The 27,166-nt window shown below is 42.1% G+C and overlaps 1 protein-coding gene and 1 long non-coding RNA gene across 7 annotated transcripts; one reads left to right on the top strand and one right to left on the bottom strand.

Moving 5' to 3' along the window:
- Positions 1 to 404: 404 nt before the first annotated feature.
- LOC118308911 (butyrophilin subfamily 2 member A2) lies at positions 405 to 21,356 on the bottom strand. Of its 6 annotated transcripts, none has more exons than XM_047332482.1 (8): positions 21,137 to 21,337; positions 17,993 to 18,325; positions 17,404 to 17,411; positions 16,015 to 16,045; positions 15,306 to 15,584; positions 3,151 to 3,429; positions 2,126 to 2,245; positions 405 to 1,534 (listed from the first exon to the last, which is right to left on the bottom strand). In XM_047332482.1, the coding sequence occupies exons 1-8, from the start codon at positions 21,204 to 21,206 to the stop codon at positions 1,491 to 1,493; spliced, it is 1,164 nt and encodes a 387-aa protein (XP_047188438.1). In that variant the 5' UTR covers positions 21,207 to 21,337; the 3' UTR covers positions 405 to 1,490. The 6 variants fall into 6 exon arrangements, with proteins under 6 accessions (XP_047188438.1, XP_047188434.1, XP_047188435.1 ...); XM_047332480.1 differs by lacking the exons at positions 405 to 1,534; positions 2,126 to 2,245 and adding exons at positions 2,261 to 2,645; positions 5,842 to 5,884 and having other exon boundaries at positions 15,349 to 15,584; positions 21,137 to 21,350; XM_047332478.1 differs by lacking the exons at positions 405 to 1,534; positions 2,126 to 2,245; positions 15,306 to 15,584 and adding exons at positions 2,259 to 2,645; positions 5,842 to 6,120 and having other exon boundaries at positions 21,137 to 21,356.
- A 3,989-nt stretch (positions 21,357 to 25,345) lies between these two features.
- On the top strand, positions 25,346 to 26,700 carry LOC124850062. The gene is made up of 2 exons (XR_007030857.1): positions 25,346 to 25,383; positions 25,432 to 26,700. It is a non-coding gene; the product is annotated as an uncharacterized LOC124850062 (long non-coding RNA).
- The last annotated feature ends 466 nt before the right edge of the window (positions 26,701 to 27,166 follow it).

The following is a 27,166-nucleotide window of genomic DNA, read 5'->3' as shown; positions in this document are numbered from 1 at the left end:
AGAGGACAAGGGAGATTCAAGTTATACAGTGGAATCAAAAGGAAGTTGTGTGTGAACTGAGCTGAATCCATCCATCGTCTACACGGCTCATCCTTAAAATGTGTATCTTGGAACAGGACACACTGAAATGAGCTGTCGACTCTTCACTACTCCTCTGACGACAGAAGGGACAGTAGACAGACTCGGAGAGAAACAGATTCAATGTCATTGAGTGGATGACTTCAACTTAAATTAACGAACAAAGAAACACATCGTGGTATTAGAAGAGAATTTTATAAACATATGAGCAGACAGAAACAACCAAAACAGTTAGGGTTAACCCTCTGCTGGAAAGTAAAAGATCATCTTGAGGAGTTTGAGCAAAACGACGATATCACTTAGTTTCAACAGACGGAACCAGTCAGTTTGAGATACTTCATGTTTTATTCAAAGTGGTAAACAGAATTTTTTTAATTCTTCCTGAAATAATAATCATCAGGTAACAACATGAAAAAAAAGTGATCGTCAGACAGTGACAAATTCAGACAGTATCGCTCTGACTGTAACTGTACCTGACAGACTCCAGTCCGTCTCCACAACACAACACAAAAATTAAAAAAAAATAAAATGTATCACATTGTTTCAGTTTAGCTGCAAAAATATTCACATTGATTTAAAGCAGAGCAGCAGGTTTCAGTTCAGTGAAGTCTGTTGGTTTTGTCAATGCCCAGCTGAGGAGAACCACAATAAGAGAGATTATATCTGTAAATGGATGCATTCATATATGAAGCTTAACACAAACACACTGACTCAGTCAGGGGATTTTATCATCTGATCAAACTGAGCTTCCAAAAAAACTCAAAAATAAAGAAATCAGTGATCACTCAAGTTGTTTCTTAAAACTCACTTTCCCAGTTTGTGATCAATGAAGTACATATATCCACCTATCTACAGTATCTATAACTATTATCAGAAGGACTTGTTCCAGTTCAACTAGGTCCCTTTTTAACTTGGCCCATTTTAATTCTGCTGCTTGTTTCTTTTATGATTTTATTTCCATGACTTATTGTTTCTCTTTTTGTATCCAGACACTGAAGTGTTTTTTTCTTCTTGTCTTATTTCTGATGTATTTCTGTGCCAGTAGTCAGTGAAGCACTTTGAGCTGCTCTGTGTCTGAATGGAGTTTTAAATTTTTTTTTTTTTACTGTAAATAAAACTGACTCCTCGCAACACTTATTTTTGACTTGATATTTTAGCCGTTCGTGTTTTCAGACATTAACTCTGGAAAATGTTTGCAGAATTTGGGTCCGAACGTTCTACAGATCTTACAGAGTATATTTGTCAGAGTCAGACTCTTTAACATTGTGTCTGGTTTGTGTGGAGCAGCAGGAGACAGGACGTGAAGATGATCCAGCTGTGGAAAGCAGAGTTGTTGTTGTTGTTGTTGTTGTTTACAGTCTTCAGCAGTCAACTTCACATGTGACGGAGTGAAGGATCCTGATCATGTGTCTTTAAACCAGACTCTTCAGAGGAGCCTCTGAAGAGTCTGGTTGATCTGCAGTGAGAAAAACACAGAGACAGAATATTAACTTCAGTCTGAAGAAATCACAACAGATCAAACAGACCGGAAAACACAACATGGAGTTAGTTTAAAAACTCCAGGTTGTGTTTTATTCTGGACGGACAGAAACTGAGACATTGTGTAAACGATGACTCAGACGCTCACGTTCTCTTCCTGATTGGTTCTCATTGGTCACGACTCGACGACCAGCGATGAAGGCAAAACGTCGCTAACACTTCCGGTCAGTAACAGTTCCACCTCGTTGTCGCTCCAAGAGAAGACAAATCTCTGGTCTTACTTTTTTCACCTTTGCTGTTCCTCGTTCGTAGCATTTTTCTGTAACTAAGCAACCGACCGCAGAGTACACAATCTGCTTCCTGTTTACACCACATGACCAGTGTATTTGAAATGATTATGTTTTCATGTGTGTTAGTGTGGAGGGAGATGGTTTTAGTTTTAAAACAAGCCTTTATGTCTGAAGAGATAGACACAACTGTCAAGACTAAACATCAAGAGACATCTAAAGAATTATTTGTGTTATTGGTCCTTATAATTATGTTCATATAATACATTATTTAAACTAACCTTTCTTACAGTTGATGCGACCCGTCTTAAAAAGCACAAATAGAACAACGCCAACAACAAGAAGAGCCACAACTGCACCAACAGCAAATCCAACCGGAGTCATCCCTCCAGTGTGATTCTCTGAAACAGACAGAAAGTTGGTGTCACTTCACATCATGTGGATCAGACTGGACGTCACAACCTTCACACAGAGAACAACCACATGTGAACATGCTCCTATGATCTGAAGTCATGAGCAGATGAAAACACCAGTGGGACGAACGTCATCGGACTCAGTGACATCAGTGTCGACATCATCGTCACTTTCCTCCTGATCCACTTCACAGATCACAGGTCGTTGTTTTGTTCTCAGTAGTTGAGGAGGGAGACGCTGGAGCATCGTCCTCTTTCTGAGACCAGTGGACGTTTGAATCTCTGTCCCGTCGCCTCGACTTCAGACTGTCTACATGTTGACGTCTGCTTCTCTCCTGCTGAGTCTGAGATCTGAACCTGTGACGACGTGTCGGAGGTTTTCTCCGTCCTGAGTCGAGGTCGTGACGGACTCTGATTAGATCTCGTCAGTTCATCTTCTCATTTGAGATCCACTGTGTTGACACTCACTCGACTTCCTGCAGTTAAACTGCAACAACCAACTTCTGCCAGTGTTGGAGAGTAAATGAGTTAAACTACTCGAGTACTGTACTTCAGCTCAGACTTCAGGTACTTGTACTTTAGCTGAGTATTTACACACAATGAGACTTTGTAGTTCTACTTCACTTAATCTCAGAGGGAATATTCTACTTTTTACTCCACTACATTGATCCTATAGTTACTTTGATCTCAAATACAAAACATCACGTTATAAAACATAATACTTTGACTTTTGATACTTTAAGTACATTTTACTGATACTATATTTGTACTCAAACACATTTTTGAACACAGGACTTTTACTTTTATCTTGTATAAGTTTACATTGTATAAGTAATAGCAAATGAACAACTCAAATGAATTGACTATAAGAGAAGAAATACAAAGACACTCACCATGAACAGGAACATAAGTCTCAGCATGTGTCTGATGGTTGATCTCGTCCTGTGTGGAGACACAGCGATAGTAGTCGGTCTTGGTCACAGTAGTTTGGAGGACGATGTCGTAGCTGCCTCGTCTTTCAGAGACCTGAGGTTCTTCAGCAGGAACAATGTTTCCATCTCTGTCCTGCCACTGGACACGTGGTTTTGGAGACGCACCATGAACTTCACACTGCAGCTGAACTCCGTCCTTTGTTTCACCAAGCGTTGTGATGGACGGTTTTGGAGCTGCTCCTGTGAACATTAAGAATAATTTATGAAGGTTACAGGATTAAACATGTTAAAAATACCAGGACCCTTTGTTCACCTGGTCTCTGTTTGTATATTTACAGGGTGTTTAAAAGGAGAGAAAACACAAATGAAGAGAGAGAAACATAGAAAAGCTTCAGTTACAGATCCCTGCTCTGTTTGACAGAACATGATGCGTCAAATGTCACTTTTCACAATTAACTAAAGAGAAATGTCATTCTGATGCAGCAGCGGCAGCGAGGACGACAGGTCTCACTGTTCACAACCAGAGCTCAGAGGAAGACTCTCCGAAAGCAGAAACATGATCAGTCATGTGAGTTGAATGTTCGCTACGTCAGATCTTATTCAGCAAAGTTGTTTCCATCTCGTATTTTGTGCATTTATTCTTTTTCGCAAAAGGTAAAAATCACCTCAAGCGAACGTGTAAACTTATTTTCGAATTAGAGTTAGTTATTTTAAATTTTGCCGTTTCTCTAAAATGTTTATAAAACAGTTTGATGTGAACACAGCTACAGTCTCCTCCTGTATTCACTGCATATAACGTCGGCCATATTGTCTCATGTCGCGTGTGATGATAACGTAAATCACACTGACGTCTTTAACGTTCGGATCATATTCATCCAGAGCTCGTTCACATCTGAGAAGATGTTGGTGACTCAGGTCGTCACGGTTACATCTGTGTCACACACTACAACTCTCCACTGTGACACGTGACGTCAGAGTCAGGTCAGAAACTTTCTACACCTTCATCTGTACTGTACATTCTGTCGTCAGCTGGTTCTGTCAGTAACATATTTGTGTGATTCGACACGTTTTAATCCAGTGAAGCAGAAATCTCCACTTTGAATAAACTTCATTGATGCAGCTCTTTTCTTCACTGTGTTTTGGTTCTAACTGGTCAAAACAAGTGTGAGTTCACAAACAGCTGCTGCCTCCAGCTGCAGGACTCTGATCTGAACAAGAACAGACGCAGTACAGACGGACTGAGGACCGACACCACAGACCTCTGTTACTGTGTAACAGACCTCTGTCTGTGTAAGTCAGTGAACAAGTGGAGGAAAGAGCTGGGATCCAAAATGTGACTGAGGAAAAGTTTAAGTGTTGAACAGTGATTAATGTCGTCGGCCTGTTGGAGTCAAACATCATGTTTGTACATATTTTCAGAATCAGAATAAGCTTCATTGGTCAAGCATGTGTAAACATACAAGGAATCTGACGCTGGTTTCCTGAGCTCTGTCAGTGAACTGACAAACAGAAACAAGGACGACAGGTTTTTAAAAAGAACCTGGTGATTGTGACTGTTCAGATGCAGAAGGAAGGAGAAGAGCGACGTCAGGAGACGAAGCTCAAACGTGTTTCAGGTCTAAAAGCTTCATGTTGTTGTTCCTCGTCTCAACAAGCTTCTCAGTTTCGGAGCTTTTCTCTGAAACACGTTGACGAAAAGCAGCAACGCAACAATCAGAGTGTAACTGTGGATCATGTTCACATCATGAAATCACTGTCACATCACACAGATGAAATTATTAATGATGATCTTGCTGCTAAAAGGTGAATTCAGTCTGTGAATGTGACTCATCACAGTGTTTTTACAGTTTGTGTTCCTCAACCTGACAGATGTGATCTGCAGCTGGCTGCGAGTGTGGGACTGATCAGACTGAACTCAGAGTCTATGAACTACAAACTCCAGATCTTTCTGTAGTTTCCCTCCACATCCTCTGACTCCTCTTCTTCTCTCTGGAGATTAATGACGAGTCTCAGACACTCACAACTAATCTGACTCAGTCTGACACATTAAAAGCTTTACACAGATAGTTCAGTCCTAACACTTGTAAACATTTTTTAAATCTAACAATAAATGAACAATTTTTATAATCATATCAAGATTATAGCATGATCAGAAACAAACTGCAGGACTCTGATGTGAACAAGACGCCTCGAAGGGAACGAGAGCAGACGCAGTACAGACGGACTGAGGGCTGACACCACAGACCTCTGTTACTCTGTGTGTGTGTGTGTGTGTGTGTGTGTGTGTGTGTGTGTGTGTAAAGTAGCTACAGACTGTAGATAAAGAGGATCAGAGTCAGAGATGAACTTCAGTCTGTGTGAGGCAGTGAACAAGTGGAGGAAAGAGCTGGGAACCAAAATGTGGTTATTTTATGTGACCGATGTTACAGATGTGATCTACAGTTGGTTTAGATCTGACACACAAACTGTCAGTGTGTGTTTGGTCTCAGTTACCTCTCATTCATCCTATAATCTCTGTATATTAATGATGCAGAGTCAAAGAGCCTCAGAGTGAACAATGTCTTCAGTCTTTCTGTGCAATCTGAAAATAATCAAAAGGACTAATGGAATTAAATGAAAGATTTAAACACTGAAGATTAAAATACCACTGACCATTGAAATGAACAAAGATCTCAGCATGTGTCTGATGGTTGATCTCGTCCTGTGTGGAGACACAGCGATAGTGGTCGGTTTTGGTCACAGTAGTGTTGAGGACGATGTCGTAGATGCCTCCTCTTTCTGAGACCTGAGGTTTTTCAGCAGGAACAATGTTTCCAGCTCTGTCCTGCCACTGGACACGTGGTTTAGGAGACGCACCTCGAACCACACAACGCAGGAGAGCCCAGTCGCTGGTTTGATCAAGATTTGTGACAGATGGTTCTTGAGCTGCACCTGTGAACAGTGGAAACAACAGATGAAAAATTCATCCTTTCTCCACTTGGTTTTGTGGGTTTCAGGGAGAAAAAGAATAGTGCAGTTTGAGCATCATTTAACATCTGTTTGACAAAATCACACAATGTAACTTCAACTTAACTTTCAGTATCAGTAATAGTTTTCATGACAAACACTTTTGTGGTGCAACACAAATTAACCAAATCATATGAAATTTGTTGTTGGTGTTGAAACTGTGATAAAAAAATAAAACTTTTCAAGATTTTTCAAGGCACCATAATTGTGTCAGAGACATGTTATTTACTGATCCTGTAAAAATGAAAAACTGATCATTACATTTGTTGAAATTGATGTTGAGCAGCCAAACCGTTTTTATCTGAGATGGTGAACCAAATATTATAAACGTCACAGTAAAATAAATAAGAGTTCATATCATAATTTCAACTAAACTAAACATTTTAACCTTCGCGAAAATCTCACCGAACCTCACGAATCACAACTCACCTGGGATGTTTTCATCACTTCGGTCTTTTAAGATGGGATCTAAAAGACAAAAGGAAACATGATGATGTTAGAGTCTTTGTGTGATAGCAACAATATGAAGAAGATACAACTCTGGAAACTTATTGATAGACATATTTTTACCATCTTAAATTCAAATTTTTAATCTAATTAAAGCACAGTTACAGATGAGACTGGACAGGTTTCACTCAAAGAGTCAGACAACACAAGCCTCCTCAGTCCTCTGCTGTGGTAAGGTCACAAACCCACTCATATTCAATTCAGATTTATTTTATTTGTATCGCACCAAATCATAACATTCATTAAATCAAGGCCAAGGTCAAGGCCTGACAATATTACTGATAGAAACACAAAAGTGTGGGAGACATAGTCGCTGTCAGAGATGTATTAATGTCTTTTATATAATGTCGAATTATATTTTTAAGTCAGACGCTGACGTGAACAATAACAACGTGGCTTCTATCTGAAGCTAACTCGCAGCCTGGTCCATGACAGATGCGTCGATCTAACTTTTTGGCGACGACTTCACTTGAGGACACTTCAACCAGTCACGTCTGTAAATGAGCAGCCATCTTTTTAACTGTTCTTAATGGAAGCACTCACCAACAACAAGCACAATGTGTGATCGTCTGTTTGGCAGATGAAATGGAAAATCGCAGGTGTAGTTTCCACTGTCGGTCACCTTCGTGTGTCTGATCACTATGGAGGCGTTGCCAGACTCCAGGTGTTCTGGAAAGTGAAAGACCCGCCCTTTGAACTGCTCGTCTTGACCCGTACGGTCCTTATTGTAGTGACTGCCCTTGTCGTACATGAAGACCTCCTTGTGACCGTCCTTCTTCCAGTCAAAGAGCTCCCGCTTGATGCTCCTGGTGCCGAGGGAACAGGGCAAAATGGCATCGTTCTCTTCGTTCACCACCATGTTGATGACAACTGGACCTGGAAGACAAGAACGTGCATTAATCAGTGTGTTCACATGCAGAGAAATCATGTTAAAAACATCAACTGTAAATTAAAATGGATGTAGTCACCGGGTCCGGAAGGTGTAGCCAATGTCAAAGTGTCTGAAACCTGTATTATCTGGAATAACCAGCAGAGGGCGACTCTACTGATGGTTTCTATAGAAGTCTATGAGAAAACGACTCTTCTTTTCACTTGATTTATAATATAAGTAAACTTTTTTCTGAGGAATTTATGTTTCAATCTCTAGTTTCAAGTCACCACAATCTCTCTGACACCGCAGTTTGTGAGAAGTCAGATTTCTCCTCCAGCACATGAACTGTTCAGACTGCTCTCTCTGGTTCTGGTTCCTGCGTCACCATCCCATCAATCTTAGTGTAAATCAAATCACTGATGTACATTAGTTCTTCTCTGGCGTCTGCATTTGGCTCCTTTCCTCTGTGTTCCGAGCACCGGATGTGACACGACGATCTGGGGATGGACCCACGGAATTTGATATGTCTATAAGTGGCCTCTAGTGGGGAAATACAAAGACGCTGCTCTGACTGTGGCCTGCGGGGAAGCGTCCTTTAAGACTTGACTAAGGAATTCTTTACTTGAGTGGATTGGATACTTGAGGACTTCCTGAATGCCCCTGATTAGCCTCCAGCCTTCACCCCAGTCAGCCTCCTCCTGTCTGAGGCTGACCATGAAGACCCCGAGCAGTTCTTCTTTCCTGGGGTCTCACTTGATGATTTCCAGGAGGTATGTAGGGGACCCCATGAAGCTGGACCCTGAGTCAACTGCCCCAATGAAGTCCTGTGTGTTCCTGCGTAGGAGGTCCCAGTCCATGTCAAACCTTTCCTTGGGTCCTCAAACATCAAGTCTGTTCTCAAATCTTTTCATGAGTTGGCCAACGTCAAGTCTGTTCCTAATCTCCCTCCGGCCCCCCCCCCCCCAACCCCCTGCATGATCCCTAATCTGCAGACCCTGTTGACTCACAGTCAGACACGTCTCCAAGTCAATGATAATGTTGGTGAGTGTTTGCTGACGTGTTTGTCACGATGCCAATGTGTAAACATGTTGGGATTTGGACTTTGGAGTTGTCAGGACGACCGGCTGTGGTTTCTGCATCTACCACCAACACTGTTGCTCACCTGCAAACTATCACTCCTCTCCTCCTAGAGATGCAGCAGAATTTAAAGACCGGTTCAACCACCACTTCTCTGCCAGAACATCGTTCAACGTAGTGGGCAAACGGTTGAGTCTTGAACCAGTTTTGCAGCTTGTCTCTTCCAATGAGTTTGTTTTTCTGTCCACGAGAATCTAACCTGCTGTTCTTTGTCTACGACCACGCTCAGCCAACACACCCTGCAGCCCAACCTGACAACACACTCGGTCCCTGAGCTTCATGCTCACTCTGCCTCTTCTTACCTGGAGCAGCTCTGAGCTGACGGAGGATCAGATCCTCTGGAGTCTGAACGTTGAGTTCACCAGCTGACAGGAATTATTGTTGGAGTCAAGCCAAGTCTGCACAACCTGTTTGTCAGCAGGATTATGTTTTTGTGATAAAAGACTGTTTGCTTTTAAACTTCGTCTGGTTTCTGAGCATTTGAGTCTAAATTCTCTCAGACCTTAACACAACGTTGTTTCCATCTTGTTGCACTGCCCCCAAGTGGCCAGAAAAAGAAGCTGATGCCGAATAAACACAACTGGACTTCAGAGGAAATTAAACCACATGTAGTTACCACATGTAAATAGTTCTAGTCTCCTTATATGACTGCTCTTATCAGTCATGAATCAACAAGTGTCTCAACACCCACATAAATAAAACCTCACAAACTGGTGTTACTGCTTCACTGAAAAAGAATGTGGGTGAAGGAAAGAGGAGAAGGAAACAGTTTTCTTCAGAACACACCTGAAGGAGGAAGGGAGGAGAACTAGTGCAGCAAATAGAGACATAAATATGATCAGATCAGAAGTGAACTGTATCTCCATATTATTTGTCACAATGATCAATAAACTACCAACGTCACAGGACACAGCTCCACCTGCCTGCCCTGAAGTTTATGGTTAAACTGTAAAATATTAATCCTCAATCACATTTCTTTGTCATGAGTGTTTGATAATGACATCTAACGAATCATTGCCAACGATTATTCTCATATAAATATAGATATCAGCTGATATATTGGTATATGAATTTCTTACTCCCTTTCATTGGCATTAACATCGTCACCCAAAAATCAATTTCCATCAGGTTTTAAAGTTTACGTATTCACACATGTTCTGATTTGGCTGAATGTGAAGATGAATATTTAAGTGAAAGACTGAACAGGACAACATAAACAATCTGACTACATTTCAATTTGATTGTGGTTATTTAAATTTTCCTTATTGTAAAAAAACCCCCAGATGCGTCGACATCAAACATTTAAGATCCACGTACCGAGGATAGGATGGACGACGCCGTGCAGCACACACACACACACACACACACACACACACACACACACAGAGACACACACGCGCGCGTACACACACACACACACACACACTCACTCTGCAGCAGGACACATGTAAAGTTACAGAGCAGCTCTACATTATAATAAACATCTGTTATATTCGACTGATGTTAACCTGAAGGATGCTGCTACTAAATGACGTCACCTGTCTCTGAGGCTGACGTCAGAATATCGATCTGCTGCTGATCATTAGGACACATGTGACGTCACGTCGTGTGAATGACGTCGTTCATCCAGACACTAACAGCGACTTCTCACCTCATCACTCACACACACACACACACACACACACAAACACACACAAACACACACACACACACACACACACACACAAACACACACACACACACACACACACACACACACAGCCGTTACTTTTCTCACCGGTTCCATCAGCAGACGTTGTTCCGCACCGAGTCAGGAGAAACACACACACGAGAGGAAGAATCTCCATCACGTCGCTGTCACGTCTCCAGATAACGGAGCTTCAGTCGCTGCTCTCACCGGCACCGGATCATCACCGACTCTTTCACTTCCCCGGTTTCCGCGAGCTGCGACGTCACGAGCCCTTCACAATAAAAGCCTCGTCTCCTCAGACTGAGCTTGAACTGTGACTCATGAATTAAAGTTTCTCCTCATTTTAAAGACTCAACACCGACAATATTAGTCAGACTTGAATTATGTCTATTATTTTATACACCTTAGACAGTTTTACAGGTATATAGTTTTATTTTAATTATTTTAAGCATTTACTCATTTATTTTCTCCCATTTATTTTCCCTTTATTAGCACTCCTTTTTTTAATGACTGGTTCATCTTATTTCATCCTCTCATCTTTGTAAGTATTTCATTATTTTCTCATCTTGTTTTAGAATTTTATCTTCATTATTCTATCAGCCTTGTTTCTTTTCAAATTAATTTCAGTCATACGACAGTTTCTTTGTTTCAGGATGAACCATCATGAAGCTGCTGCGTCGACAGAGACAAAACCTGTGAACTACATCAGGAAGCAAAAACATCCAGAGTTAACAGACGACGACACTGTTCTTATCTAACTCTGTTACTGTAACATGATCATGGAAACACAGTGAGTGACCTCACGTAGAAAAAACACTTACATGTCTGAGTGAATCAACAGAGTTTCTTCTTTCTCTGCGTCAAGATAAACAGTAAAATCACTTTACTTGAGTTTAAACAGACACAAACATCCCAAAAAAGTCACAGACAGTTTGATATTTTTCATGTTTTTATTAAAAAATGTTTGACAGAAATGATGAAATTCTGCTTGAAATAATAAGAATCATCAGGTAACAACATGGAAACAAAGTCACACAAACAGTAAATCATTGTGACTGTAACTGTACCTGACAGACTCTAGTCTGTCTACAACACATGCTTTTACCAAATCATGTCAAAAACACAAACATGTAAAAAATAAAATAAAAATCACATTATGTTTCAGTTTAGCTGCAAAAATATTCACATTCATTTAAAGCAGACCGGCAGATTTTAAATCAGTGAAGTCTGATGGTTTTGTCAATGCCCAGCTGAGGAGAACCACAAGCAGAGTGATTATGAACTTTAAGAGCTTATTGGTCAGAGGTCAAACAGTCAACAAAAATTGCACGCACGCATGCATGCACGCACGCACACACACTTCAGCAGTCGAATTCACGTGACAGAGTTAAGGATCATAACCATGTGTCTGTAAAGCCGACCCCTCAGAGGAGACTCTTCTCGTCACTGTTTGATCTGCAACGAGAAAAACACAGAGACAGAATATTAAATTAAGTCTGAAGAAATCACAACGGATCAAACCCAGACTGGAGACACAGACAGAAATATTTGACTATACATATAGGGACGTTGTGTAAACGATGACTCAGACGCTCACGTTCTCTTCCTGATTGGTTCTCATCAGTCTCGACTCGACGACCAGCGTTGAAGGTAAAGCATTGCTAACACTTCCTGTCAGTAACAGTTCCACCTCGTCGTCGCGCCAAGGAAAAAGAAATCCCTGCTCTTACTTTTCAGCATCGCTGTTCTTCGTTAGTAGTACTTTTCTGTATCTAAGCAACCAACTGCAGAGTACACAATCTGCTTCCTGTTTACACCACATGACCAGAGAACGTGGATGATCACGTGATATGTGTTTTCAATTTTGTTAGTGTGGACAGGGTTTATTTCTGATACAGAGCTAAAACATTTGTCTGGACGGAGATTGATTTAGTTTTTACAATAAAAAAGTGCTAATGTGGACGAAACCTTTATCTCTGAGGAGATAAACACAACTGTCATATGAAGAATTGTTATATAATACATTGTTAAACGTACTCTTATTACGTTGTAGTATGATGTGACGGTTCTTTTTGAGCACAAAAAGAACAACAGCACCAACAAAGAGACTCAAAACAACTGCACCAACAACTGCACCGACAACAACCCCGACAGGAACGCCAACAGCAACCATCCGTCCAGTGTGATTCTCTGAAACAGACAGAAAGTTGACGTCACTTCACATCATGTGGATCAGACCGGACGTCACAACCTTCACACAGAGAACAACCACATGTGAACATGCTCCTATGATCTGAAGTCATGAGCAGATGAAAGCACCAGGGGGACGAACGTCACCAGACTCAGTGACGTCAGTGTCGACATCATCGTCACTTTCCTCCTGATCCACTTCACAGATCACAGGTCGTTGTTTTGTTCTCAGTAGTTGAGGAGGGAGACGCTGGAGCATCGTCCTCTTTCTGAGACCAGTGGACGTTTGAATCTCTGTCCCGTCGCCTCGACTTCAGACTGTCTACATGTTGACGTCTGCTTCTCTCCTGCTGAGTCTGAGATCTGAACCTGTGACGACGTGTCGGAGGTTTTCTCCGTCCTGAGTCGAGGTCGTGACGGACTCTGATTAGATCTCGTCAGTTCATCTTCTCATTTGAGATCCACTGTGTCAACACTCACTCGACTTCCTGCAGTCAAACTGCAACAACCAACTTCTGCCAGTGTTGGAGAGTAAATGAGTTAAACTACTCGAGTACTGTACTTCAGCTCAGACTTCAGGTATTTGTACTTTATCTGAGTATTTACACACAATGAGACTTTGTACTTCTACTTCACTTCATCTCAGAGGGAATATTCTACTTTTTACTCCACTACATTGATCCTATAGTTACTTTGATCTCAAATACAAAACATCACGTTATAAAATATAATACTTTGACTTTTGATACTTTAAGTAGATTTTACTGATATTTTAACAAACATTACATTAACAATAACTTATGGAGAAGGTTTACAGGATTAAACATGTTAAAAATACAATGACCCTTTGTTCACCTGGTCTCTGTTTGTATATTTACAGGGTGTTTAAGAGGAAAGAAAACACAAAGGAAGAGAGAGAAACATAGAAAAGCTTCAGTTACAGATCCCTGCTCTGTTTGACAGAACGTGATGCTTCAAATACGTCACTTTTCACAATTAACTAAGCAGCGGCAGCGAGGACGACAGGTCTCACTGTTCACAACCAGAGCTCAGAGGAAGACTCTCCGAAAGCAGAAACATGATCAGTCATGTGAGTTGAATGTTCGCTACATCAGATCTTATTCTGCAAAGTTGTTTCCATCTCGTATTTTGCGCTTTTATTCTTTTTCACAAAAGGTAAAAATCACCTCAAGCGAACGTGTAAACTATTTTGCGAATTAAAGGAAGTTATTTAGAATTTTGCCGTTTCTCTAAAATGTTTATAAAAACAGTTTGATGTAAACACAGCTACAGTCTCCTCCTGTATTCACTGCTCATAACGTCGGCCATGTTGTCTCATGTCGCGTGTGATGATATTTAACGTAAATCACACTGACGTCTTTAACGTTCGGATCATATTCATCCAGAGCTCGTTCACATCTGAGAAGATGTTGTTGACTCAGGTCGTCACGGTTACATCTGTGTCACACACTACAACTCTCCACTGTGACACGTGACGTCAGAGTCAGGTCAGAAACTTTCTACACCTTCGTCTGTACTGTACATTCTGTCGTCAGCTGGTTCTGTCAGTAACATGTTTGTGTGATTCGACACGTTTTAATCCAGTGAAGCAAAAATCTCCTTTTTGAATAAACTTTATTGATGCAGCTCTTTTCTTCACTGTGTTTTGGTTCTAACTGGTCAAAACAAGTGTGAGTTCACAAACAGCTGCTGCCTCCAGCTGCAGTGTGTGTGTGTGTGTGTGTGTGTGTGTGTGTGTGTGTAAAGTAGATACAGACTGTAGATAAAAGAGGATCAGAGTCGGAGCTGAACTTCAGTCTGTGTGAGTCAGTGAACAAGTGGAGGAAAGAGCTGGGAACCAAAATATGACCGATGAAAAGTTTAAGTGTTGAACAGTGATTAATGTCGTCGGCCTGTTGGAGTCAAACATCATGTTTGTACATATTTTCAGAATCAGAATAAGCTTCATTGGTCAAGCATTTGTAAACATACAAGGAATCAGACGCTGGTTTCCTGAGCTCTGTCAGTGAACTGACAAACAGAAACAAGGACGACAGGTTTTTAAAAAGAACCTGGTGATTGTGACTGTTCAGATGCAGAAGGAAGGAGAAGAGCGACGTCAGGAGACGAAGCTCAAACGTGTTTCAGGTCTAAAAGCTTCATGTTGTTGTTCCTCGTCTCAACAAGCTTCTCAGTTTCGGAGCTTTTCTCTGAAACACGTTGACGAAAAGCAGCAACGCATCAATCGGAGTGTAACTGTGGATCATGTTCACATCATGAAATCACTGTCACATCACACAGATGAAATTATTAATGATGATCTTGCTGCTAAAAGGTGAATTCAGTCTGTGAATGTGACTCATCACAGTGTTTTTACAGTTTGTGTTCATCAACCTGACAGATGTGATCTGCAGCTGGCTGCGAGTGTGTGACTGATCAGACTGAACTCAGAGTCTATGAACTACAAACTCCAGATCTTTCTGTAGTTTCCCTCCACATCCTCTGACTCCTCCTCTTCTCTCTGGAGATTAATGACAAGTCTCAGACACTCACAACTAATCTGACTCAGTCTGACACATTTTTAATTCTAGTTCTGGTCTTCATCATAGTTTAGTTTTTGTTCAGTCTGAACAAATGTAAACATTTTAGCAATCTAACAATAAATGAACAATTTAAATAATTTCAAGATTATAACAAGATGAGGGAGAAACTCACCACTGATGTGAACAAAAGTCTCAGAGTAAATCTGATGGTTGATCTCGTCCTGTGTGGAGACACAGCGATAGTGGTCGGTCTTGGTCACAGTAGTGTTGAGGACGATGTCGTAGCTGCCTCCTCTTTCTGAGACCTGAGGTTCTTCAGCAGGAACAATGTTTCCAGCTCTGTTCTGCCACTGGACATGTGGTTTTGGAGACGCACCATGAACTTCACACTGCAGCAGAGCCCTGTCCTTTGTTTCATCAAGTATTGCAACATTTGGCTTTGGAGTGGCACCTGTGAACATAATATAAACATATTTACTTACAGGGTGAATACAAATGATGTTGTTGGTCTGTATTTTTAACTTCGGATTCAAGTATGTTTAAAATGGAGAAACATAAATGAAGACAGAGAAATAGAAAATCACGTTATACAGCATCAGTTACATATCATGTTTGTTTCATATGATGTGGATTGTTCATGGAGATTAATGTACAGTACTGTGACACTGACTCTCCCTGCTCAGTTTGAAAGGACATGATGAAGTCAAATAATTTCGTCTTGGACCAAATGTCTGGTGGTCAAGTGTGTGTGTGTGTGTGTCGCTCAACGTCTGTGCACCATTGAAGTTTCACTGAGTGATGAAACTGTATGATTATAATGCACATTAAAAACATACAGGTGAGACCTCGAGGTCCGTGACGTCATCAGAATCACGACTCACCTGGGATGTTTTCATCACTTCGGTCTTTTAACCTTTTGAGGCGCGGAGGTTGCAGGCGACCCGAGATTTACACGTTAAACTGAATTAATAACTGTAACATATATTATCATGTTGACTGTGAACCTGAATACAGACATATTATACGTCGTTTTAAAGATCAGGTGTTCGTTTTTTCAACGAATTTAATGAACTTAATAAAGGATTCACGACATAAAAACATTAGCGTCTTACTTTACGGCAGTGACTTGTTAGTAACCGACCTGCTAACCGGTCTCACCGCAGTTAAAACACATTCATCGGTCGAAAAACAGACGTTTAGAGACAAACTTGGTTCATTTTGACGAACAATAAACCACCGATCAATCCAACCGGTTCAATTTGAAACGGAAGTAAAAATCCTGAATAAAAGTGGATTAATTCACTCGTTAAGTTTCGACGCCGCTAATCAAACTTTCATGACGACGTCACGTCGGCTCACTTTGAAGAGTCGACATAATATTTGACCAATGATGTTAACTATCTCTGAAATCAGTAGACGCCCAGTAACAAAACAAACCAATCAGCATCGTTGTACGACTTTAAGTGACGAGTCTAGTCAACTTTTCACTCCGTCAGCCAATCAGAGGAGAGCATCTCTCAGCAAGCTCAACTTGTGTGTTATTGACAGCTGTTTTCGTCCAATAGGAAGACAGCACCGTGAAAACACTCCGAGTCCGTGGCCGGTGAAATTACCTGTGTGACCATATATGGAAGTTAATGTAGTTGGACTTCCTGTGGCAGTGGGACACTCACACAACAGAGAAACTTGTTTATTAGTTCAAAGAGACGAGATTCAATGATTCTAAACATGTAAATATTTATCTAAATATTAATAACATCTGCTTTTCTTTAACTTGAAAATTAAAAGACATTTTTCAGACTCATAATAGATATTTATCATCATTATTTGGTCACTTTGGAGAGGTTTTATAAAGCTCTGTGGCCACCTGATGGAGGTAATCGGTACTGCACTTTCTGAAATATCTCACAGCCACTTGTGTCTATCAATATGAAATTTGGTATAGATGTTGAAGACGAATGGAGGCAGAGATCCTGTGAATTTCAGCCTGATAGCTCTTATTGTGACTGATTAATTGTATCTGAACTATGAAGTGAAGAGAACAGATCAGGGAAACTTCAATTTTTTGCGTTGTAATCCTTCACCACATCAACTGTCTCAGAGCTGTAAGTCAGATCATCACAAGTGATGAAACCTGTGAGAGTTTACTCCACAGTGATGCAGTGGAAACACATCAGCTCCTCCTGCTCTTGGTTTTAATCACAGATTAAAAATGGGAAAGTATAAAGAGACGAAACGACACGTGTGAAAATTGGGCCCTAAGAGGTTAAGATAGGATCTAAAAGACAAAAGAAAACAGGATCATGTTAGGGTCTTTGTGTGGTATCATCAATATGGAGAAGATATAACTTATTGATAGACATATTTCTACCATCTTAAATTAAAAAGTTTAATCTAAAAAAAATCTTAAAGCACATTTACAGATGAGACTTGACAGGTTTACACTCAAAGAGTCAGACAACACATCTGGCTGAACCTCCTCAGTCCTCTGCTGTGGGAAGGTCGCAAACCTGCACATATTCAATTCAGATTTATTTTATCTGTATTGCACCAAATCACAACATTCATTAAGTCAAGGCCAAGGTCAAGACCTGACATTATTACAGATAGAAACACAAAAGTGTGCGAGACATAGTCGTTTTCAGAAATTTCTTAACGTCTTTCGATTGTGGATTTTTACTTCAGACGCTGACGTGAACAATAACAACATGGCTTCTATCTGAAGCTAACTCGCAGCCTGGTCCATGACAGATGCGTCGTTCTAACTTTTTGGCGACAACTTCACTTGAGGACACTTCAACCAGTCACGTCTGTAAATGAGCAGCCATCTTTTTAACTGTTCTTAATGGAAGCACTCACCAACAACAAGCACAATGTGTGATCGTCTGTTTGGCAGATGAAATGGAAAATCGCAGGTGTAGTTTCCACTGTCGGTCACCTTCGTGTGTCTGATCACTATGGAGGCGTTGCCAGACTCCAGGTGTTCTGGAAAATGAAAGACCCGCCCCTTGAACTGCTCGTCTTGACCCGTACGGTCCTTATTGTAGTGACTGCCCTTGTCGTACATGAAGACCTCCTTGTCACCGTCCTTCTTCCAGTCAAAGAGCTCCTGCTTGATGCTCCTGGTGTCAAGGGAACAGGGCAAAATGGCGTCGTTCCCTTCGTTCACCACCATCTTGATGACAACTGGACCTGGAAGACAAGAACGTGCATTAATCAGTGTGTTCACATGCAGAGAAATCAGGTTAAAAACATCAACTGTAAATTAAAATGGATGTAGTCACCGGGTCCGGAAGGTTAAGCCAAAGTCAAAGTGTTTGAAACCTGTATTATCTGGAATGAACAGCAGAGGGCGACTCCACTGATGGTTTCTATAGAAGTCTATGAGAAAATGACTATTCTTTTCACTTGATTTATAATATAAGTAAACTTTTCCCTGAGGAGTTTATGGTTCAATCTCTAGTTTCAAGTCATCACAATCTCTCTGACACCGCAGTTTGTGAGAAGTCAGATTTCTCCTCCAGCACATGAACTGTTCAGACTGCTCTCTCTGGTTCTGGTTCCTGCGTCACCATCCCATCAATCTTAGTGTAAATCAAATCACTGATGTACATTAGTTCTTCTCTGGCGTCTGCATTTAGCTCCTTTCCTCTGTGTTCCGAGCACCGGATGTGACACGACGATCTGGGGATGGACCCACGGAATTTGATATGTCTATAAGTGGCCTCTAGTGGGGAAATACAAAGACGCTGCTCTGACTGTGGCCTGCGGGGAAGCGTCCTTTAAGACTTGACTAAGGAATTCTTTACTTGAGTGGATTGGATACTTGAGGACTTCCTGAATGCCCCTGATTAGCCTCCAGCCTTCACCCCAGTCAGCCTCCTCCTGTCTGAGGCTGACCATGAAGACCCCGAGCAGTTCTTCTTTCCTGGGGTCTCACTTGATGATTTCCAGGAGGTATGTAGGGGACCCCATGAAGCTGGACCCTGAGTCAACTGCCCCAATGAAGTCCTGTGTGTTCCTGCGTAGGAGGTCCCAGTCCATGTCAAACTTTTCCTTGGGTCCTCAAACATCAAGTCTGTTCTCAAATCTTTTCATGAGTTGGCCAACGTCAAGTCTGTTCCTAATCTCCCTCCGGCCCCCCCCCCCCCAACCCCCTGCATGATCCCTAATCTGCAGACCCTGTTGACTCACAGTCAGACACGTCTCCAAGTCAATGATAATGTTGGTGAGTGTTTGCTGACGTGTTTGTCACGATGCCAATGTGTCAATGATGTTGGGAGTTTGGACTTTGGAGTTGTCAGGACGACCAGCTGTGGTTTCTGCATCTACCACCAACACTGTTGCTCACCTGCAAACTATCACTCCTCTTCTCCTACAGATGCAGCAGAATTAAACACTGGTTCAACCACCACTTCTCTGCCAGAACCTCATTCAACGTAGTGGGCAAACGGTTGACTCTTGAACCAGTTTTGCAGCTTGTCTTTTTCAATGTGTTTGTTTTTCTGTCCACGAGAATCTAACCTGCTGTTCTTTGTCTACGACCACGCTCAGCCAACACACCTGCAGCCCAACCTGACAACACACTCGGTCCCTGAGCTTCATGCTCACTCTGCCTCTTCTTACCTGGAGCAGCTCAGAGCTGACGGAGGATCAGATCCTCTGGAGTCTGAACGTTGAGTTCACCAGCTGACAGGAATTATTGTTGGAGTCAAGTCTGCACAACCTGTTTGTCAGCAGGATTATGTTTTTGTGATAAAAGACTGTTTGCTTTTAATCTTCGTCTGGTTTCTGAGCACTTGAGTCCAAATTCTCTCGGACCTTAACACAACGTTGTTTCCATCTTGTTGCACTGCCCCCAAGTGGCCAGAAAAAGAAGCTAATGCCGAATAAACACAACTGGACTTCAGAGGAAATGAAACCACATGTAGTTACCACATGTTAATAGTTCTAGTCTCCTTATATGACTGCTCTTATCAGTCATGAATCAACAAGTCTCTCAACACCCACATAAATAAAACCTCACAAACTGGTGTTACTGCTTCACTGAAAAAAGAAAGTGTGGGTGAAGGAAAGAGGAGAAGGAAACAGTTTTCTTTAGAACACACCTGACGGAGGAAGGGAGGAGAACTAGTGCAGCAAATAGAGACAGAAATATGATCAGATCAGAAGTGAACTGTATCTCCATATTATTTGTCACAATGATCAATAAACTACCAACGTCACAGGACACAGCTCCACCTGCCTGCCCTGAAGTTTATGGTTAAACTGTAAAACATTAATCCTCAATCACATTTCTTTGTCATGAGTGTTTGGTAATGACATCTAAAGAATCATTGCCAAAGATTATTCTCATATAAATATAGATATCAGCTGATATATTGGTATCTGAATTTCTTACTCCCTTTCATTGGCATTAACATCGTCACCCAAAAATCAATTTCCATCAGGTTTTAAAGTTTACGTATTCACACACTGTTCTGATTTGGCTGAATGTGAAGATGAATATTTAAGTGAAAGACTGAACAGGACAACATAAACAATCTGACTCCAATTTCTATTTGATTGTGGTTATTTAATTTTTTCTTATTGCGTCTACAACAAATATTGATGATCCACGTACCGAGGACAGGAGACAGGATGGACGACGCCCTGCAGCACACACACACACACACACAAACACACACACACACACGCACACACACACACACACACACACACACTGCAGCAGGACACATGTTAAGTTACAGAGCAGCTCCTACATTATAATAAACATCTGTTATATTCGACTGATGTTAACCTGAAGGATGCTGCTACTAAATGACGTCACCTGTCTCTGAGGCTGACGTCAGAATATCGATCTGCTGCCGATCATCAGGACACATGTGACGTCACACCGTGTGGATGACGTCGTTCATCCAGACACTAACAGGGACTTCTCACCTCATCACTCACACACACACACACACACACACACACACACAGAGCCGTTACTTTTCTCACCGGTTCCATCAGCAGACGTTGTTCCGCACCGAGTCAGGAGAAACACACACACCAGAGGAAGAATCTCCATCACGTCGCTGTCACGTCTCCAGATAACGGAGCTTCAGTCGCTGCTCTCACCGGCACCGGATCATCACCGACTCTTTCACTTCATCGGTTTCCGCGAGCTGCGACGTCACGAGCCCTTCACAATAAAAGCCTCGTCTCCTCAGACTGAGTTTGAACTGTGACTCATGAATTAAAGTGTTTCCCCTGGAGCGTCCTGATGGACCAGTGGTTAAATCCACTGGACCCGTGTGTGTGTGTGTGTGTGTGTGTGTGTGAAATTATGTGTGTGAAATTGTGTTTGAGTTTGTCTAGCAACAAAATATGAAAGATGTGTGTGTGTGTTTAGATTATGACTTCCAGAAACGTTAAAACCTCCATAGCAACAATTGCAATTATGAGTTATACTATTTGCTATTTTCAAAATGTTTTTTTATTGTGACCTCTGACCAGCTCATGTCCTTTGTCAGCTAGAGGAGCTGCTGAGGAGAAGAAGGATCATATCACTGCTTCTCTCATTGCTGTTTGAAATAATTTTTATAACACATTTTATTTAATCGCGCATTTCTTGGCACTCAAGGTACATTAAGTTACATTACATTAAGTACAGTAATAGACATACAATAAACAATGAAGGATTGATAAAACAAAACATTTGATAGGGCAATGAGCAGAAATGAATTCAAATCAACAGTTGTGAAACACAAGATGCAGATGAGACAGTTAAAGTGCGTTGGTTAATTAAAAAAGATGAGTTTTAAGAGCAGTTTTGAATCGTGTAATGAGTCCAGTGAGCGGACGTGAGGAGGGACGGAGGTCCAGAGTTTTTATAATGCATGGGAGTAAGACCTGGTGTCCACTGTGCTGAGCCTGATGTCTGGTAGAGCCAGTAGACGAGAGGGAGGTAGAAGAGGAAGGAGGTGAATGATAAACAGGAGTGGCACCAACATGGAACCCTGTGGAACTCCGCAAGTACCCAATTCCAATGCTGTCCATGAGAAATGTGGTAAAAACACTAAACGTAGGTTCAAATATTACTTTATTTGGGTAAAGAACTTTTGTCATGAGGTTATTTCAGTGTGTAAATATCTGTTTTTTCAAATCAAGTACAGCACTTTTGTTTAACTCGCCAAGTGACCGCTGTCAAGCTAGGCTACATGGTTTCTACGGTTCCTCATGCGTCCACTGCAGTGTGCATGTCAGAAACCAGACCGCATGAAGTTGTCGTACTGACATCATTGTGTTTTACACAGAATAAATTCTCCATCCTGCTGACAAGTCAGTGGTCTTCATCTCATTCTTCTTAACTCCACAAATACACGACGCAGAGGTTATAGCAAGATGGCGGGTCAGACCAACACTTGTATGGTAGAAATGCTCCCTCGCTGGTCCTATGGCTTTGAGACTGAATAAACGGCATTTTCCTACAGGCTTGTGTATATGAACAGGGTGTACGATGGAAATATGTGTCGCACATCAGAAAAAGAGAAGCTGAAGAAAAGAGAATAGGAGTTCGAAACAGGAACTTGCATTTCCTGCGCTTCAAATGTGTGAAAGTGCTGTGTGAATGCTGATTGGCTGAGAAGCAAGTGAAATTAACACCGGTGCCTCAAACCACAAAGGTTCATGAACCTCTCCCACAGCTTCTTCTTCTTCTCATCATGATTTACTTATGTAACCCCCCTCCAACACACACACACACACACACACACACACACACACACACACACACACACACACACTGAGACAGCCAATCTTGACCCTTTAGCTCTGCACATAAATTTACTTGGCCCTTTAGTTCAGTCAGGTAGCATCAGGGTGGTCATGTGAGCTTAATCTCTTGCAGAGAGAGAGTGTGTGTGTGTGTGTGTGTGTGTGTGTACATAGGATTATCCAAAATATATATATGAATTAATACATTCAGATACTCAATGAACCATAATTTATCACAACTATCTATACCTGTTTATTTGCAGTAACCACCTTAACTGTTATATTATTTATCTTTATTGATCATCCCTTTAGGTCTGTTTTTATTTCTATTCTTGGTTTGGAGCCACGGTAATGAATCCTAATTTCCCCAGTGGATCAATAAAGTATTTATGACACAGATTCTGAAGTATTTGATTATATTAGATCATGCAGGTCACGTGACAGTTGTCCCTAATAAAGAGGTCACTGAGTCCACATGAGATCCAAATACGAGATCCACAACTGCAGTTCCTCAAAATAAACAGAAATATGTGTCTGACTGTTTGTGCTGAAGTGTCAAACTCTGATCTGTGCCACACATTCATGAATTGAGATATAAATGAGATGAGGTGTGAGCATGTGTTTCACTGGACCTTTACAAAGCCTTTCAGGTTTTACACTGCAAAGCTACACGTTGGCTTCAGGGCAGCAGAGGGCAGCACACCGCTGACAACTGGGGCGGAAACAAACCTCTCAACTGAAGAAATGATTTCAACAGTTGAGAGGTTTCCGAGAGGTTCAATGTGCAGTAACTTCTAAATGCAATTTCTGTCTTATTTGAGACTGTGAGCAATAAAAAAGAACTCTAGAAGAGCGAAGACCTCTACAATGCAGTAATCAGTGGGATGGAGAGAAATAACAATGATTATTAATTCAGTATCTGCTGGAGTCAATGGGCCGACGAGCATTTAGTAGAACTAACGAGAAGACAGACAGACAGAAGTCCCAGCGCAGCACAGACATCTTCAAGGCAATCTGTGACATCACTAGAATCTGTGACATCACTAGAATCTGTGACATCACTAGAATCCGTGACATCACTAGAATCCGCGACATCACTAGAATCTGTGACATCACTAGAATCTGTGACATCACTAGAATCCGTGACATCACTAGAATCCGTGACATCACTAGAATCCGTGACATCACTAGAATCCGTGACATCACTAGAATCTGTGATACCAAAAGAATTTCGTGACATCAAGGGAGTCTGTGACATTAAAGGAGTCTTTGACATTTAAATCCTCCTCTTTTGATTCCTGAATAGTTTGAATGTGTAGTAGTTATTAATTAATAAGTCACATTATGAACACATTTAGAGGAAGCACCTGAACGCCAGAAGTACACCGAGGATAAAAACCACCATGGCTCTTAAGAAGAACGGCGAGAGCGAGGGTCAAGCGTGGCTGCACGGGGAAAACGTTCCTCATTGGGAACAAGCCTCGCAAGGCGAGGAAAAGCTGAGGGCGCAGGAGAACGAGGAGAAGCTTAGGAAAGAGCTGCAGCGGATGAAACAAATGTTTGTCATGTACGATGAGAGCATCGGCTACCCGGCTTTGCTCAGGAGGACGGCGAAGAAGCAAGAAAAGAGTTCCGAGGCCTGTGAGGAAATCCTGCCGCCGGAGACGGGCGCGCAGGACAAACTCAAACGCCTGGACAGCGTCCTGCAGCGGGAGAGGGCCTCGAACAAAGAGGCAGAACTGAGGGCCAAGGGGAGGGAGCAAGAGCTCAGGAAGGAACTGGAGGCCCTGGAAAAAAGGAACGCTCTGATGGAGGAGCGGTACGTACGTTTAAATGGCGTGGCCTCGCTCGCACTGAAGAACATACAGTCCATCAAAGTGACGAACAATAACCTGACCAATAAAAACGAGGAGCTCACGCTGCTGCTGGAACACGAGAAGAGTTGCACCGCCGCGCTCCAGATCAACGTCTCCGAGATGCAGAGGACTCTGGTGAGTTTGCAGGTGGAATCGACGAAACTCAAGGAGAGCTACACGGAGGCCAAAGAACAGTTGAAGCGCGAGGTCAAGGCAAACGTCGCCTTACGTGTGAAGATCCAATACTCTAAAGAGCAACTTGAGAAGGGGAAGGAGGTCTGTCAGAGCACAGGAGGACAGAGCGGACAGCAGCCTGAGGAGGGGCAACGTGAAAACAAACAGACATTTTTGAAACCCAGTGACAAACTGAATCTGAACGTGGCTCAGTTACAGTCACAGGAGCCCTCGCTCAACAGGAATCAGGCAGATGGGGCTGCTCCACCAGCAGAAACCTCCAAAGTCCAAACAAAGAACAGCTCAAAGGAGGAGGAGGAGGTCAAGAAGGAGGAGGAGGTCAAGGAGGAGGAGGAGGAGGAGGTCAAGGAGGAGGAGGAGGTCAAGGAGGAGGAGGTCGAGGAGGAGGAGGTCAAGGAGGAGGAGGAGGTCAAGGAGGAGGTCAAGAAGGAGGAGGAGGTCAAGGAGGAGGTCAAGAAGGAGGAGGAGGTCGAGATGGAGGAGGAGGTCAAGGAGGAGGAGGAGGTCAAGGTGGAGGTGGATGAGGAGGTCAGGAAGGAGGAGGCGGTGGATGAGGAGAGGAAGTTGCTGGAGGACGTGAGGGTGGCGCCAGTGTCCAAGCCTCCACCGGTGAGCTTTCAACCCACTGAAAAGAAGAAGAAGAAGCTGTGGGAGAGGCTCATGAACCTTTGTGGTTTGAGGCACCGGTGTTAATTTCACTTGCTTCTCAGCCAATCAGCATTCACACAGCACTTTCACACATTTGAAGCGCAGGAAATGCAAGTTCCTGTTTTGAACTCCTATTCTCTTTTCTTCAGCTTCTCTTTTTCTGCTGTTCGACACATATTTCCATCGTACACCCTGTTCATATACACAAGCCTGTAGGAAAATGCCGTTTATTCAGTCTCAAAGCCATAGGACCAGCGAGGGAGCATTTCTACCATACAAGTGTTGGTCTGACCCGCCATCTTGCTATAACCTCTGCGTCGTGTATTTGTGGAGTTAAGGAGAATGAGATGAAGACCACTGACTTGTCAGCAGGATGGAGAATTTATTCTGTGTAAAACACAATGATGTCAGTACGACAACTTCATGCGGTCTGGATTCTGACATGCACACTGCAGTGGACGCATGAGGAACCGTAGAAACCATGTAGCCTAGCTTGACAGCGGTCACTTGGCGAGTTAAACAAAAGTGCTGTACTTGATTTGAAAAAACAAACATTTACACACTGATATAATCTCATTACTGCAACAGACCAAAGTTCTTGACTCGAATAAAGTAATATTTGAACCTACGTTTAGTGTTTTTACCACATTTCTCATGGACAGCATTGGAATTGGGTACTTGCGGAGTTCCACAGGGTTCCGTGTTGGTGCCACTCCTGTTTATCATTCACCTCCTTCCTCTTCTACCTCCCTCTCGTCTACTGGCTCTACCAGACATCAGGCTCAGCACAGTGGACACCAGGTCTTACTCCCATGCATTATAAAAACTCTGGACCTCCGTCCCTCCTCACATCCGCTCACTGGACTCATTACACGATTCAAAACTGCTCTTAAAACTCATCTTTTTTAATTAACCAACGCACTTTAACTGTCTCATCTGCATCTTGTTATTCAAGACTGTTGATTTGAATTCATTTCTGCTCATTGCCCTATCAAATGTTTTGTTTTATCAATCCTTCATTGTTTATTGTATGTCTATTACTGTACTTAATGTAAGTTGACCTTGAGTGCCACGAAAGGCGCCATTAAATAAAATGTATTATTATTATTATTATTATTATTTCAGATTCAGCAATAACAGGAGCAATGATATGATCGTTCCTCTTCTCAGCAGTTCCTCTAGCTGACTGAGGAGAATGGCGTCAATACAAAGGACGTGACATGCAGTAGAGTCAGAGGTCACAATAGAATACCGTTGTCAAAATAGTACAGATCTTCATTTTCTAATTGTTGCTATGGAGGTTTAAACATGTGTTGGAGTCATAAACTAAACACACACACACACACACATCTTTCATATTTTGTTGCCAGACAAACGCAAACACAATTTCGCACACGTCCGTTTGATTTTGCAGGAAAGTCATAGCTGGACATGTGCAAATACAACGAGCTGCTCAGAGGTGCTGTGCAGAGAGTAACACACACACACACACACACACACCCGAACACACACACACACACACACACACACATACACACACACCCGAACACACCCGAACAATAAGACAGCCAAT

This window comes from Scophthalmus maximus, chromosome 6, assembly GCF_022379125.1.
Source record: "Scophthalmus maximus strain ysfricsl-2021 chromosome 6, ASM2237912v1, whole genome shotgun sequence".
Classification (NCBI taxonomy): Eukaryota; Metazoa; Chordata; class Actinopteri; order Pleuronectiformes; family Scophthalmidae; genus Scophthalmus; species Scophthalmus maximus.
Note: the sequence above shows the minus strand (reverse complement) of the source record. Positions and strands in the feature narration are given on the sequence as shown.

Bases quoted from the DNA above. Each gene is read 5' to 3' on its own strand.
- LOC118308911 (XM_047332478.1), bottom strand. From the start codon at position 21,206: ATGGAGATTCTTCCTCTGGTGTGTGTGTTTCTCCTGACTCGGTGCGGA. The intron at 18,326-21,136 runs GTGAGAAAAGTA...CTTGTCTTCCAG, and splicing joins AACGTCTGCTGATGGAACCG to GTCCAGTTGTCATCAAGATG. The intron at 6,121-16,014 runs GTGAGTCGTGAT...CACTGTTCACAG, and splicing joins AAGTGATGAAAACATCCCAG to GTGCAGCTCAAGAACCATCT.